Source organism: Bactrocera neohumeralis, chromosome 5, assembly GCF_024586455.1.
Source record: "Bactrocera neohumeralis isolate Rockhampton chromosome 5, APGP_CSIRO_Bneo_wtdbg2-racon-allhic-juicebox.fasta_v2, whole genome shotgun sequence".
NCBI lineage: Eukaryota > Metazoa > Arthropoda > Insecta > Diptera > Tephritidae > Bactrocera > Bactrocera neohumeralis.
The window spans coordinates 53,721,576-53,734,423 of NC_065922.1; the positions used below are offsets into that span (position 1 = coordinate 53,721,576).

At 39.0% G+C, this 12,848-nt stretch overlaps 3 protein-coding genes across 3 annotated transcripts; 1 reads left to right on the forward strand and 2 right to left on the reverse strand.

The window, feature by feature from the left end:
* Nucleotides 1-1,072: 1,072 nt before the first annotated feature.
* Nucleotides 1,073-2,922, reverse strand: LOC126758421 (uncharacterized). The gene is made up of 4 exons (XM_050472683.1): nucleotides 2,789-2,922; nucleotides 2,663-2,724; nucleotides 2,483-2,597; nucleotides 1,073-1,410 (listed from the first exon to the last, which is right to left on the reverse strand). Exons 1-4 carry the CDS (start codon nucleotides 2,821-2,823, stop codon nucleotides 1,347-1,349), a joined length of 276 nt encoding a protein of 91 aa, XP_050328640.1. The 5' UTR covers nucleotides 2,824-2,922; the 3' UTR covers nucleotides 1,073-1,346.
* Nucleotides 2,923-3,592: 670 nt separating this feature from the next.
* On the reverse strand, nucleotides 3,593-6,288 carry LOC126758406 (coatomer subunit delta). The gene is made up of 9 exons (XM_050472665.1): nucleotides 6,148-6,288; nucleotides 6,035-6,074; nucleotides 5,716-5,939; nucleotides 5,258-5,658; nucleotides 5,021-5,194; nucleotides 4,637-4,950; nucleotides 4,461-4,572; nucleotides 4,227-4,392; nucleotides 3,593-4,161 (listed from the first exon to the last, which is right to left on the reverse strand). The coding sequence occupies exons 1-9, from the start codon at nucleotides 6,148-6,150 to the stop codon at nucleotides 4,033-4,035; spliced, it is 1,563 nt and encodes a 520-aa protein (XP_050328622.1). The 5' UTR covers nucleotides 6,151-6,288; the 3' UTR covers nucleotides 3,593-4,032.
* Nucleotides 6,289-6,621: 333 nt separating this feature from the next.
* On the forward strand, nucleotides 6,622-11,765 carry LOC126758401 (DNA topoisomerase 2-binding protein 1-A). Its single transcript, XM_050472658.1, has 6 exons — nucleotides 6,622-7,389; nucleotides 7,450-8,167; nucleotides 8,293-8,990; nucleotides 9,066-9,530; nucleotides 9,590-10,966; nucleotides 11,023-11,765. The coding sequence occupies exons 1-6, from the start codon at nucleotides 6,715-6,717 to the stop codon at nucleotides 11,620-11,622; spliced, it is 4,533 nt and encodes a 1,510-aa protein (XP_050328615.1). The 5' UTR covers nucleotides 6,622-6,714; the 3' UTR covers nucleotides 11,623-11,765.
* The last annotated feature ends 1,083 nt before the right edge of the window (nucleotides 11,766-12,848 follow it).

Below are 12,848 nucleotides of genomic sequence, written 5' to 3' on the forward strand. Positions count from 1 at the left end.
AGATCTTATCAAACTATCGTAAACTTAATATTCAGCAATCTAGCCTCTAACGGTAAATGATCTCTGCTTGTTGTTGTTGTAACGGCAAAAAACATTCCCGAAGTAATTTCGAGACTTGGTGCCGAGTTAACAGTCCTTGACCGGATAAAAATCTGGGTCCACTCCGATTACTAAGACCCGACTGTCGTGGGAACGTTATGATCGCTGCTCCAAAAATACCAGGAATCTTTAAGTTTAAAGCTCGATATTTCAAAAAATCGATTTTTTTGCTTAAATGTTATACGGCATGTACATACATATGTATGTATGTACATAAGTACATATGTGTGTATATTTGAAAATATTCTCCAAAAATTTTAAGTGTAATAAAAATTCATTAATTTTTCTAACTCTCGGAGATATTCTCTCGATTTTCCGCTAAAAAGGGTTTCATGTCATTTACACTGCTTACACTCTTTTTCAATATTTCTCAGTTCGGCGTTTTGTCTTGGTGTAGCTCCTTGCTTTACATCCGCTTGAACATAAGTATGCATCATATGTGTCCACATTAGGTTTCGTATGCGAATTGCATGCAGCACACGTTGGAGCGACTTTGAAATTTCTCCATTTAGCGCGCAAATGGGAAAAAATGGTTAGCCTTAAATTGAAAAACTTGTCGCTTTGACTTGCGTTTTCTCTGCTTGCCGCATTTCATTTACGCTCCACTCCACTGTAACCCTTTGATGCTATTACAAACACACATATGTAAGTGTATTCAAACCTATATACATTTTTAGAACGTTGTGACATTGGAATTTCTAATTACACTCGAAAATGAGACACAACAAAAACAAAATCAGAGCCAAAGGCGTTCATAACGGCGCAGATTTTAAAATTTTTCTCTGAAATATATTTTCAGTTGTTGTTGTTATCATTGCATATGATCTAAAATTGATAAAAAAAATTCAATACGAAAAATTACTTCGAACACTTTAATCAAAAAAAACTTGTCTGGTAGGCATAACTAAAGCACCCATTATTGTAACGCCACTTGTTAAAGTTAAAAAAATTCATACATTCACAAAACAGTTAATTAGCGAAATTTGAAAAATATTTTTATTTTGTAGCTAGTTCTAAGAGCATAAATTTCACAAACTTATTAATATTAAACAAATAAACTTTGAATTGATTTCATAAGCTATATTGTATATACATACATACTTCGCTAACAGTTTTAATTACAAAAGAAGTTTATGCTAAATTTTACACACGCTCTTATAGATATTTTGGTTTATTTATGCATATACATATGTAGGTATGTGTAGGTTTATAAAAAGGGCACAGCACGGGTACTTTGGAGCTCGCTTTCAATTAGGTTTCTGTTTGTATATAACACCGGTCAATTCCCCATCCTTCTTTATGATGCAACGCCTGGAAAACGAGAATTGTAAGAATTCATAAATATAATGCGTTGTCAAAAAAGTCTTGCGGTATTTTTATTGAATTTTGTTTTTTTTTATTGAAATGAATTTTTGATGACTCATGCCCAGCTCTTGACCAATTTCGACGACAGGCCTTCTGGAGCGTGGCGCATCTTCGACCATCTCTACACTTGAACGAAAACGTTGGAACTATCGTTGTGCGGTGGAAATGGAAACTGTATCGGGTAAATAAACTGCACAAATTTTATTGGCGGCTTGAAATGCATTTTTGCCTTTATTGTAGTAGTACTGTAAAATATGCCGTATTTTCTCTTTATTTTGCTCCATGTTTGCGACGCTATAACTCACGAACGACTTAAAAGAAACGACAATCAATTAAACACGTGTTAGCGCGTGAAATGAGCTTTCCATAAAGGTGTAGCATGACCCGATGCGACGAATAAAACTAGAACTACGCGCTTTTAGCGCCAACTGGCAAAAATACCGCAAGACTTTTTTGACAACCTAATTCAAAATATAATTCACAATCTTAATGAATTTCTACCATATAGCAAGAAAGAGAAGCATTACTATTGATTATATGCAATACTACAATTTTACAAGATGATGTCATACTTTCGTTTAGATGCAAATTCTTGTTATCTTTTTTTTTTTTTTTGTATTCTTTCAACAGTTTACTTTGTAAAACAATATGATAAGATAAGATAAATATGTGAGGATTGCACCGCGACTTAAGGTCTATTATTTGTAAAACAATACTTCGCAAAAATCTCAATTAAAACAATAGAAAACGTTAACTTCGATTGCGCGGACATAAATGAATAGACTCATCACTTTACGCTAATCATACTATATATACAGTGTATATAAGTATTTTAAAAAGTCGCAGACATTTCTTTTAAAGTGTTATAAACTTAGTGGCAAACTTATAACAAACAAAGCACTAAAACTTTAAAAATTAATGGAACCAAATTTTTTGTTAAAAGAATAAATTAATTTTCTACACAATAAAATATATCTAACAAAGTGTGAAAACTTGTATTTATTGCATTTTTACTTACTTGTTCCCACTGTACAGACAGATAGTTGGTGGATTCAAATTGGGTTCCAGTTTGCACACTTGCTCTGAGATAGCCATACCAATACCCGATACATTAGGATTAATTTGACCTTTTGCTAACGGTGAATAAGACGTATAATCAGTTTCGCTTTCCTCCAAACACTTAAATTATATTGCTTACCTCCCAGACAGAGACCTTGACGATTGGCCAGCAACACACCCACTGTCTCCGGCTGTGACGCACTGTGTGGGAATTAATATAGTAAAGCAACAACAATTATTTTAAACATATTCAATTCGAACTTACAATTCATTAAGTGCTTTCTCCAATTGCTGTTCCATGTTTTATTAGAATCACTGTATAGTTTTACTAAATGTATGTCCTGAGAAAATCGTAAACAAATTGAAGATTCCCAAACAGCTGTTTCAATTTGCAAATGTCATCTTTTGCTAGTTAGAGAGCAAAAACAGTTATCGGTAATATTCAAATAAACAATAACAATCGATAAGAAATATGACAACTGTATGTATATAGCTTTGTAGACTGTATTGACGGTGTTTTTTGAAAATACTCCAATATACTGCTAGATTCTATTGAGGCGATTTGATCCCTATTTGGAAATATGGAACCCATAACCTGTGCGTCCATCTGTATACATATACATATGTATGTATGTACATACACAAGGTTAAGTTATTTTAAGCTGGTAGGCAATAAGCCACGCATAGACCAGTTTTGGTCCTTTTCGATACCACATGGAGTTCAGTTCTTAGGTCCAAGAAGTAGTCATCCTTTAGGATGCCTGCGCTTAACGCGATTTTTAACGAACTCTACGGCCTCACTATCGATCGGAACCGTCGATATCGAACCACTATAGCATATAACTGCCGTTCCCACGACAGTCGGGTCTAGTTAACCGGAACGGATCCGGAGCACTATCAACTCGGTACCATGTGCAGACCCCGAAGGAATTGATTAGATCGGACCATTATATCGTATAGCCGCCATATAAACTGATCGATCAAAATGAAGTCTTTTTATGTTAGCAAGGGTCTTCTTAAAATTTGTTAAATCTCCAATTTAGACTAACTAATAAGAAATACAACACAATTTCATAACCTAAATATTTATTTATGATTTTATCTGTTTAATAAACCATTGCAATCAATGCTTACATATGTATATTATATTTATATATGTTTGGCCAACAAAAAATCATTTTTTAAAGTTATAAATCAGATATATATATAAAATTATGTAGTAATATAAGTTTGGAATTACAATATACTGTTAGTTTACAGACTATTAACAAGAAATACCGAGATTATACCATTTTAATGTTTACATTTTTCAATGGCAAAGATAGCCAGATTATTTATTCTTCAACACAACAACGCAACGAACCTGTATATGTTTGAGCCAGTGAAAACAAACAGTATATATAAGTAAAATGGTAAGAGTTCATGTAGTATGATAATTAGTAACTTCCGTTACACGCAGTTTACAATTCTTGATGTGGAAAGTGTAAGTGATTTATATACGCCTAACTCTTAAACAATTTCATATTTTTCAACAAAAAGCATCGTTTCGGTAGAATATTTTACTGTGCTATCGTCATCAACAAGAAGCACGTCTGTGGCGCTTAGAGCAGCATATGGCGTTTTCGATACGAAGTTAACCTAAAAACAAACGCATTGTTGGCGTGAGTGTCGTCAAAACTAATGCTGCTGGTAATATAACATACCTGTAGTGGAAAGAAATCGCCTGAAATAGATGAATTGCAGCTGAACTCCATCGAGCCAGATGTATTGTTTCTGTCGATAATGGGTATATTCCACTGGAGTACATGCTTTCGTGCATCATAATTGTATGTGCCATCATATTCAGCGACAGACGGCTGCACATTCATGCTGTTTATAAAAAATTTAAATTTAATTAAAGAAAATATAGAAAAGCATAAAATTAAAACATTACTTACGGCAATGGTATGGAGATGGTTACATCTTGCAATTCTAAATGTTGCGCTTCTAATTCGTACTCGATGTTTACATCACAACCACCTTCCCCGTTTTCAGACGGCCAGCAATTAACTGTAATTATTTAAGATATATTTACACGTACACAATATAAGGAAATATGAAAAAGAATATTTACTTGTCAGTGGTATGGCAGCTTCATCCTGTGTAATAAAACGCCATTTCAATACACCAACATCTGTGTTTAATGGGAATGGTTTAGCTGGGTTTTTCAGCCCGATTAATGAGCGCGTCTTAAACAGCTCTTTATCTACATTGGGATGAGTTTGTAGCTGTATGCCATGGGTATCATTATTACGTAATTGAACCTTAATACGTCCGAAATTTTCATCAGAAATACGCAGTGTGAGTAAACCGGATAGTTCGAACTGTTGCAAGCCACCATCACGACCAAGGCGCACAGTTAGCTTATCTTCCATCTTGAGGTGTACGCTATATATATGAAAAACAAATATTTGATATATTAATCAAGAATAAAAAAAATATTATTATTAAATGTTACCTTTCAGTGTGCACATCCGAAGCAATTTTAGTTTTGGCAACAGCTGCGCTGCTTTGGCTATTTACAGGTGTCAAAGCAGAAATCTTCTCACCCTCGCTCTTTAGTTGATCAACAAAACTGTCTACATCTTTCGTTTTGCCACCCAATTTTAAAGCGTTGCGTGCAACTGGCTTCCTATTATAAAATTAAATATTTTTTAAAACAAATTATTATAATTTTTTTAATATTGCTACTTACTGTGCCTTGGTTACGGCTGGCTTTAAATCGGACTCAATTGATGGTGCACTGCTTATCGAATTAGAACTTATGCCAAAAGCATCCATGCCACTGCTGCTACTTCCATGACCACCTCGTCCGATCAGCGAAGAACTAACACCACGTTTTGCCGCCTCCAAGCGTTGACGCTGCAACTCTTTAGCTTTTTCACGCATTTTTTGATGCGCCTCACGTTCTTGCGTTTGCCTAACTGCTTGATACACCTTCTCTTCGTGTGAATCCATTTCAATAAATGTTTTGATCTGCTTCAAATTGACACTCTCGCGATAGCCAAGTGCGACAATTTCATCAAAAGCAAATATCAAATTGAATGCATTCTCCAGAATTTCCTTTTCATCCAAACTGTGGCAATATTCAGGAATCTGTTGCGAATTGTTTATATTAATTAAGCATGATAAAGACATAAAGAGAACACTTACCACTTTGGAGAATAAGCGCAGTGTCTCCAGATCTTCCAAAATATTACTTGCTTTTGTTGTGATCAACAACATATAAAGCTTTTCCATTGGCTGATACACATAACGTACTGACTCTGTTTCCACGTATGTATGTTGCTTTCCTGATGTCATAAGCTTTGGAAAAGCGGCAAGCAAGCCCTCAATTCGTGCTTTAGTCATCTCGACAAACTGTCGTGATATAATCACTGTTAATAGAAAATAGGACTTTAAGTTATTGGCAGATGTATAGTATACAATGCAACTATTTTATAAAGGTAGGAATATATATGTAGATACGTACCTTTGCCATTTTTTGTACACACCGCCGCAGCTATCAAAACCTGCAAATATGACGAATAGAAAAGTGTATTTTTAATGCATATCATAGCTAACGTTCTATTTCTTTATACTTACCATTTTGTTAGATTTGTTTAAACGATTTAGAACACTTTAATAGAGCTACAACAATAATTAAGACAATTTTTTACAAAATTTTGTCGAAATTCTCCCCCTTGGTAGCTGACGTGTTAGATTAATGTACAAGGAGAATGTCAAAATTTCAACGATTAGTAGGGATCGATATTTTTTACCGATAACAAACCAAAAGCCAATTTCATTGCTTAAAACACAAAATAATTATTTTCAAACTTAATTCAAAGCTAAAGTCCTTTGCTAAACTTAATAGATTTTCCAATGTTAACTCTGCATGACTTTTACAATAAGCTTTTCAACATAATTTTATAACAATTGTAATATCAGGTTATACTTCTAAAATAACCGGTTTTCTTTCGATTGCATATATAAAATGATAGCAAATAAGGGAAATAAACTTCCAATTGCAAATTCAATAACTACCAATTATACAACACTGTTTTCTCTTGACAGTTGTAAATTTGATTTGGCGCAATTGCAAAAAGAAAGAAAACAATTCGCACGAAAATTTTAGCAATTCCTACTTAAAGAAAAATACTTTCTGCACTCATGAGTTTTGACGATACAATAAATGCATATTTCGTTACAACTGGAACGGTGGATGAGCGCAACTCCACAAAATGCGCTGATTTGGAAACGGCATTTTCCCATCTTCGTGAGCATATAGCTGAAGAAAATATAAGGCATATAAATGCCAGCGATGGGTTTCCACTTATAGCTTCAGGGCAACTTACAAAAAAGGATGTATTCATTTTCGACCAGTTTGAAGGCGATTTTTTCAAGCAACTTCAGTTAACGAAATCACTTATAATAGGACCGCGATGTCTTATTACTTGCCTGATAAGCTCGCAACCAGTGCCTCTTGGCCCTAGTCCAATTTATACAACGGCAATGCGTGATTTACACATTTGTGCTACAGGCATACCGGCAGATCAAAAGGAACGAGTGCGCACTTACATTCAATGGATGGGTGGTTATTATTTTCAGAATCTAAGTCGTCCAGTTACACATCTTATATCAAATACAATTAAGTCCACAAAATACGAACATGCCACATTAAACGGCATACCGGTGATGCATGTTGATTGGGTGCAACGAGTGTGGGAACGCAGTTCTGTTGAAAATGTGGCCGCAACTGACGAAGAGTTCGACAAGTATAAGTTACCGATATTTTTTGGTACAAACATCACTTGTACAGGATTAGAAACTGATAAGAAAAATGAGGTAAATATAGAATTTAATATTTTTCTTTTGTCTAGATAATAAATAGACGAAAAATTGCAGATAATGCGCCTTGTGAATGAGAATGGTGGCACTTATCATTCTGCATTTCGCTCAGCTCTTGTTGATATTGTTATTACCGAGCGTGGAAACACCAATTCGGATAAGTATAAAGCAGCTGTGCGTTACAAAAAGGACATACTGTGCCCAGAGTGGATATTTGATAGTGCAGAAAAAGGTTTCGCCTTACCTACAAAAGGCTATCAAGTGAAGTCCTTAAAGGTTTCAACGCCAATCAAAGGCGATCGTACTATCGCAGATTTCACGCAACTCTCCGACACATCGCGAATAAGCGTTATGGGTGGCTCAGGACGTAGCGGACGAAGTGAACTTACAACGGTTAATGACACAGTAAGCAGTGGCATTAATGAAACAGCTATACAACAAAAAGATGGCACATTTGTTGCACCAATACCCCGCGCCAGTACGTCTAAGGATTTACAAAGGGAAATACACCGAAAACAAGTTGCTTCAGATCATTATCGTTTAGTCTATGAAGAAATTTGTCCCAAACAGGCAAAGAAGGCGGGCAATTTTTTGGATGGATGTTGCATTTATTTGAGTGGTTTTCGGCTGGAAGAAAGAGAAAAATTAAATAGAATTTTAAATGTAGGCGGCGCGACGCGTTACGATGTTGTGAATGAGAAAATTACGCATATTATTGTGGGCCAACTAGATGACGCCGAGCTGCGCGCCTGGAAGCGTGATGGATATTTAACAAGTAAGAACATCATTCACAAATATGTATGTATGTATATCACCTGTTTAAGCAACTTTAATAACTAAAACAAATTTTATTTATTTCATACACTTTAACAATAAATTTCCTTTTTGTTTTAATTAAAGCGGTTAATATCGTCCGTCTCGATTGGTTGCTTCAAAGCATTAAGTTGAAACAACCGGCCAGCGAAGTAGTTTATCGTATGTCACTACCCAATGCACGTGAGCCTGATGCGCCATCTCCATCTAGCAAAAAGACGCTCCGTTCTATGAATCACAGTTTTAAACAGCCAGAGAAGCCGAAAAAGAAACTCTTCGAATCGGACGACAAATCAGAGCCCACATCTCCGAAAGATTCGCCATTCGTCGAAGAGGAACAACAGCTGATCGCGCAGTACTCACAGGAAAATGAACCGGCTGCTCCAGTACCGACTCCAATTGCTGAAGTTACAACAAACAATCCGCTAGCAGATCACACCTTATCTGGACCGGTGGCTTCATCAACTTTAAAACCGGTGGTGGGTAAGTTGCCACCACCAGCAGCGCCTACAACGGCAGAGAATGAAAACTCCACAAAGATGACTAGTGAAATCGACTTTGAGAATTTGGATTTCTTTGACGGCATGTCGCTTTATATCGACCGCGAACACTTTCCAGAAGAGTTCTACACACAAATGCTAAGTGAATGTGAAGCTGCACATGGTGATATAGTGCCGGCTAATTTCGTCGATGTTGTTGACTATGCAATTGTATCGTTTGAGCGCACATTAAATGCAAAAAAGTTGCCAGTCACGGCGCGGCATATCGTAACGGATTTGTATGTGGTAAGCAATCACATACTTGTATATACAGGCAAGATAATTTATATTAATATATAAATAATTTTTGGTTTATTATAGGAAAATTGCATGAAACAGAATAAACTTGTGCCAATAGAATACTTCCATCGTCCTGTGCCGCATACTGCCAGCGCGCAGCCACTTGAGGGCATGACCATTGTTATTTCTATATATACAGCATTGGAATATGACTTCATAGACTCCGTCGCGCAATTATTGGGTGCCTCTGTCAATCGCATACTGGCCAAAAAAGAGCGTCCACTACTGATTTGCCCACGCGCCGAAGGTTCCAAATATGAGGGTGCTATCAAATGGGGTTATCCGGTGGTAACCTCTGCATGGTTGGTGCAATGCGCAGTCGAGGGCAAAAAATTACCATTCCAACAGTACTTAGTTGGCAACAGCCCATCAGATTTTCCAATATCACCCACTTTACGCGAGAAAAACCTGCCCAACCCAGTAGCGCGTCCACCCACCACACCAATCGTTGAACCAATGGAGACGCAAGAAAATGCAGAAAACGACGTAAGAATTGTACACGCATTTCGTTTTTTATTACATACTACATTTTTTAACTTTACTAGCTCACGCACGGTGTGGCCGCAGCAACTGATTTCACGCCACTGCGCAACAAACGTGTAACCGAATTGGCGGGATCCTTTTCGCGCAGCAATCGCACGTCAATTTCCAATATACCAACAAATAATACGTCCGTTACAACACCAGACTCACCACATACACCCACAAACGCATATGGTCGTTCCTCTTGCAATTTCGAGTACCTAGAAGGTGTAGTGGCCGAACTGGATAACGAAGATGCACGCGAATGTCTGCGTGAACTAATCGAAGAGATGCGTAACAATCAAACACCCGAATTGGAACGTATACGCCGGCAAGCTTGCACACCCATCAATCGTAAGTTACCCACGCCGAAAGGTATACCCGATTTTTGCACAACGCCCGAGTTTCAAAAACGTATGGCCGACGCCTTTGAGCGTCGTTGGCGTTTACCAACTAAAAAGCTAAAGGTTGACACACCCATCGACGAGCTGCGACGACGTGTGCTGCGCTCCACGTGTGAGGCTTTAGGCATACCATATAATGATACGGACGACACGCCCACTACCAGCGCCAAGGCGGCTAAGAAAGCAATGGCTGCCACAGCGGAAATGTCAGCATTAGCGCCACCAATGACAAATACACCACGAAGGTCGCCACACGACACGCTGAATGCCTCACAGTCAACAACAAAAGGTATAGTGCCACGTGCAATCTTCGCCACAAGCATGGACCACACTATGAACACAAGCGAGCGTCGCACAACACGCATTTCGGATGCTGACGCTTTCGTGCCGAGCACACAAACCCCTACCAGAGGCGGTAGCTTGGGCGGCGAGCCGTCGCGTATGGTACAGCAGGCAAGCTTTGGCAAAACAACTTTGGATTTTGATAAAATCAGTTTCGAAAACACCGAAGCAGACACTTTGGCAAACGTTGCGTCAGTAAACGATAACCGCGAACAAAGCGGCGCACGCACCACATCTGCACTTGCCGCTTCATCACCAGAATTGCAAAAGATCACCGAGTATCTGAAAAATTGTGAATCACGCAGGCAGAGTCTGAAGCAGGCGCGGCGCACAGGCGGCTCGAACAATGCAACCGGCAGTGGCGCCTCTGACGGCACGGATACTGGCACCGACGACATGGACATGGATGTGCCAACTTGTGGCGCAGCTGAGACGGAAACTCAAAATTACGTTCAACCCTTCGAATCGGAACAATTCGGTTTGGGCACTGAGAATATGGTCGGTTGGCGTGATCCAGTCGAATTTGGTAAGGAGCGTCGCTCTAAAGCTTCGCCCAGCATGCAACACAAAGGCACACCGCGCTTCAGCATTTCATGCGTGGATGAAGACGTGCGCAATGACGTAATTAACAAGATACATAAGCTCGGCGGAACGGTGAGTTTCATTTCACAACTACACCACTTTATATATGTTTTATATCATATCTTTAGGTGTCTGAAAACCTCGTCAACTTCGATCCGCAATGCACGCATTTCATTTGCGAACGTCCGAATCGTGGTGAAAAAATGCTCGGTTGTGTGTCATCGGGCAAATGGGTGCTCAGTCTCAAGTATATTGAAGAGTGTTACGCCAAGGATGTTTTTGTTGATGAAGAGCTCTACGAATGGGGCAATACCAGAGCATTAAATTTGCCACAATTAACGGCAGATGAGCAGCTTTTGGCCTCGGCGGTGCACCGTTGGCGTAAGAAGCTCAACGATGCCACAACAGCCGATGGCAAAAAGCTTGGCGCTTTTAGTGGTTTTCGCGTTATACTACACATAGCCGAACGTAACTCGGAGGCCGTGAAGAATGTCTTACGTGCCGGCCATGGTGAAGTGTTGAGCGTGCAGTCGCCATTTAGCGCGTGCATTGCGTCGAGAAATGCCACGCATTGCTTCGTGGACGTGAAGAAAGCGCCGATCACACGCGCTGATTACGATTATCTGCGTACGCTGGGTGTGCAGATCTACTCACAGATGTACATTAACTCTTATCTAATGTATGGCGAGGATGTAGATGCAGCTAAGTACGAAATTAAAATTTTATAGACTGAATAGAGTGAATTTATCAAATGAAAGTGGCACACAAATTATGTGTAAAAAGGTGACTCCGTGCTTTCTATGTAATATTTGGTTTCGAATTGTTGAAATTTATTCTGTGAAATTCAATAAATGATGAATTACTTACATAATTATTAAAAAGTTACTTTTACAATCCAAATAGTATTCAACTTTTATTGATAGGTGCTTACGAAATGGAATCGACACCTATCTCCCCGATATTTTTCGCGTCTTTTTTGCAATCTACATCTCTCCCGAAATCCACAGCGCCCTTATTCACGAATTGGAGTAAAGATAGGGAAAAGTCAAAGAAACGATGTTGGCAATTTACAAGGCCCGGTACACAAACGGAAAAGCTTCGGCATGTCAGAATACTACAATCTGTACAATGACAGGATGCCTATTGACGTCTAAAGAACACAATTCTCACTTCTCAAGCCACTTTTTACCAGGATGCTTTCGTAAAAACCCTTCTTGGAGTCATCTGCTTGAAGCGGAGCCTTCAAAGCCTAGGAGCATCAAAAGATCATTCTTTGATTATGTCGAAAACATTACGCACTTTACCGACCTGTCTACGCACGCAACAAACTTCAGTCATGCACTGAACGCCATTCAGGTGTAGTCATTAAAACCTTGTCATGGTGCAGGGGCTTAGGTCGCAAGTCATACTTGCAGCCAGGAGGTAAATTCGGCTGTATTCTAGCGGAGTCTCCCAACACCGGGCCGCCTTGGGAAATAACGGTGGCCTTACCGCATCAAGCGTCTCTGGCGCGGCAGACTCTTGTGTTCCCCATATAAAGAGTAGATCAGTAGGCTCACCGACCTATGCTGATGGTCGTAAGAACTAGATGAGCAACCTATCACAAAATCAACAAGAACAACAAAATTAACTGACTGCAAGATGCCAATTGCAGGTAAGAGCGGTTCAGGAGCTAGACGTAAGTTCAGCATCGCGAAGTGGAAGAGCGGACAGATAACGCCTCAAGAACCTCCGAGTTCTAAAAGGCTAAAGGGGAACCAGTCACAGGCGATCGCAGGACAACGCTCCGCTTCAAATTCCTTAAAGGCATTTGGATGGCGATGCTGCCCCGCAACTTATCAGCGGAGGTCTTGGGGTCAAAGAAGATTACAGTATTACAGAATAACATCATGATGGATACACCGGTTCATTCCATGGTGTTTATTTCAGCTCAGATCTGCTCCTAGTTGACTGT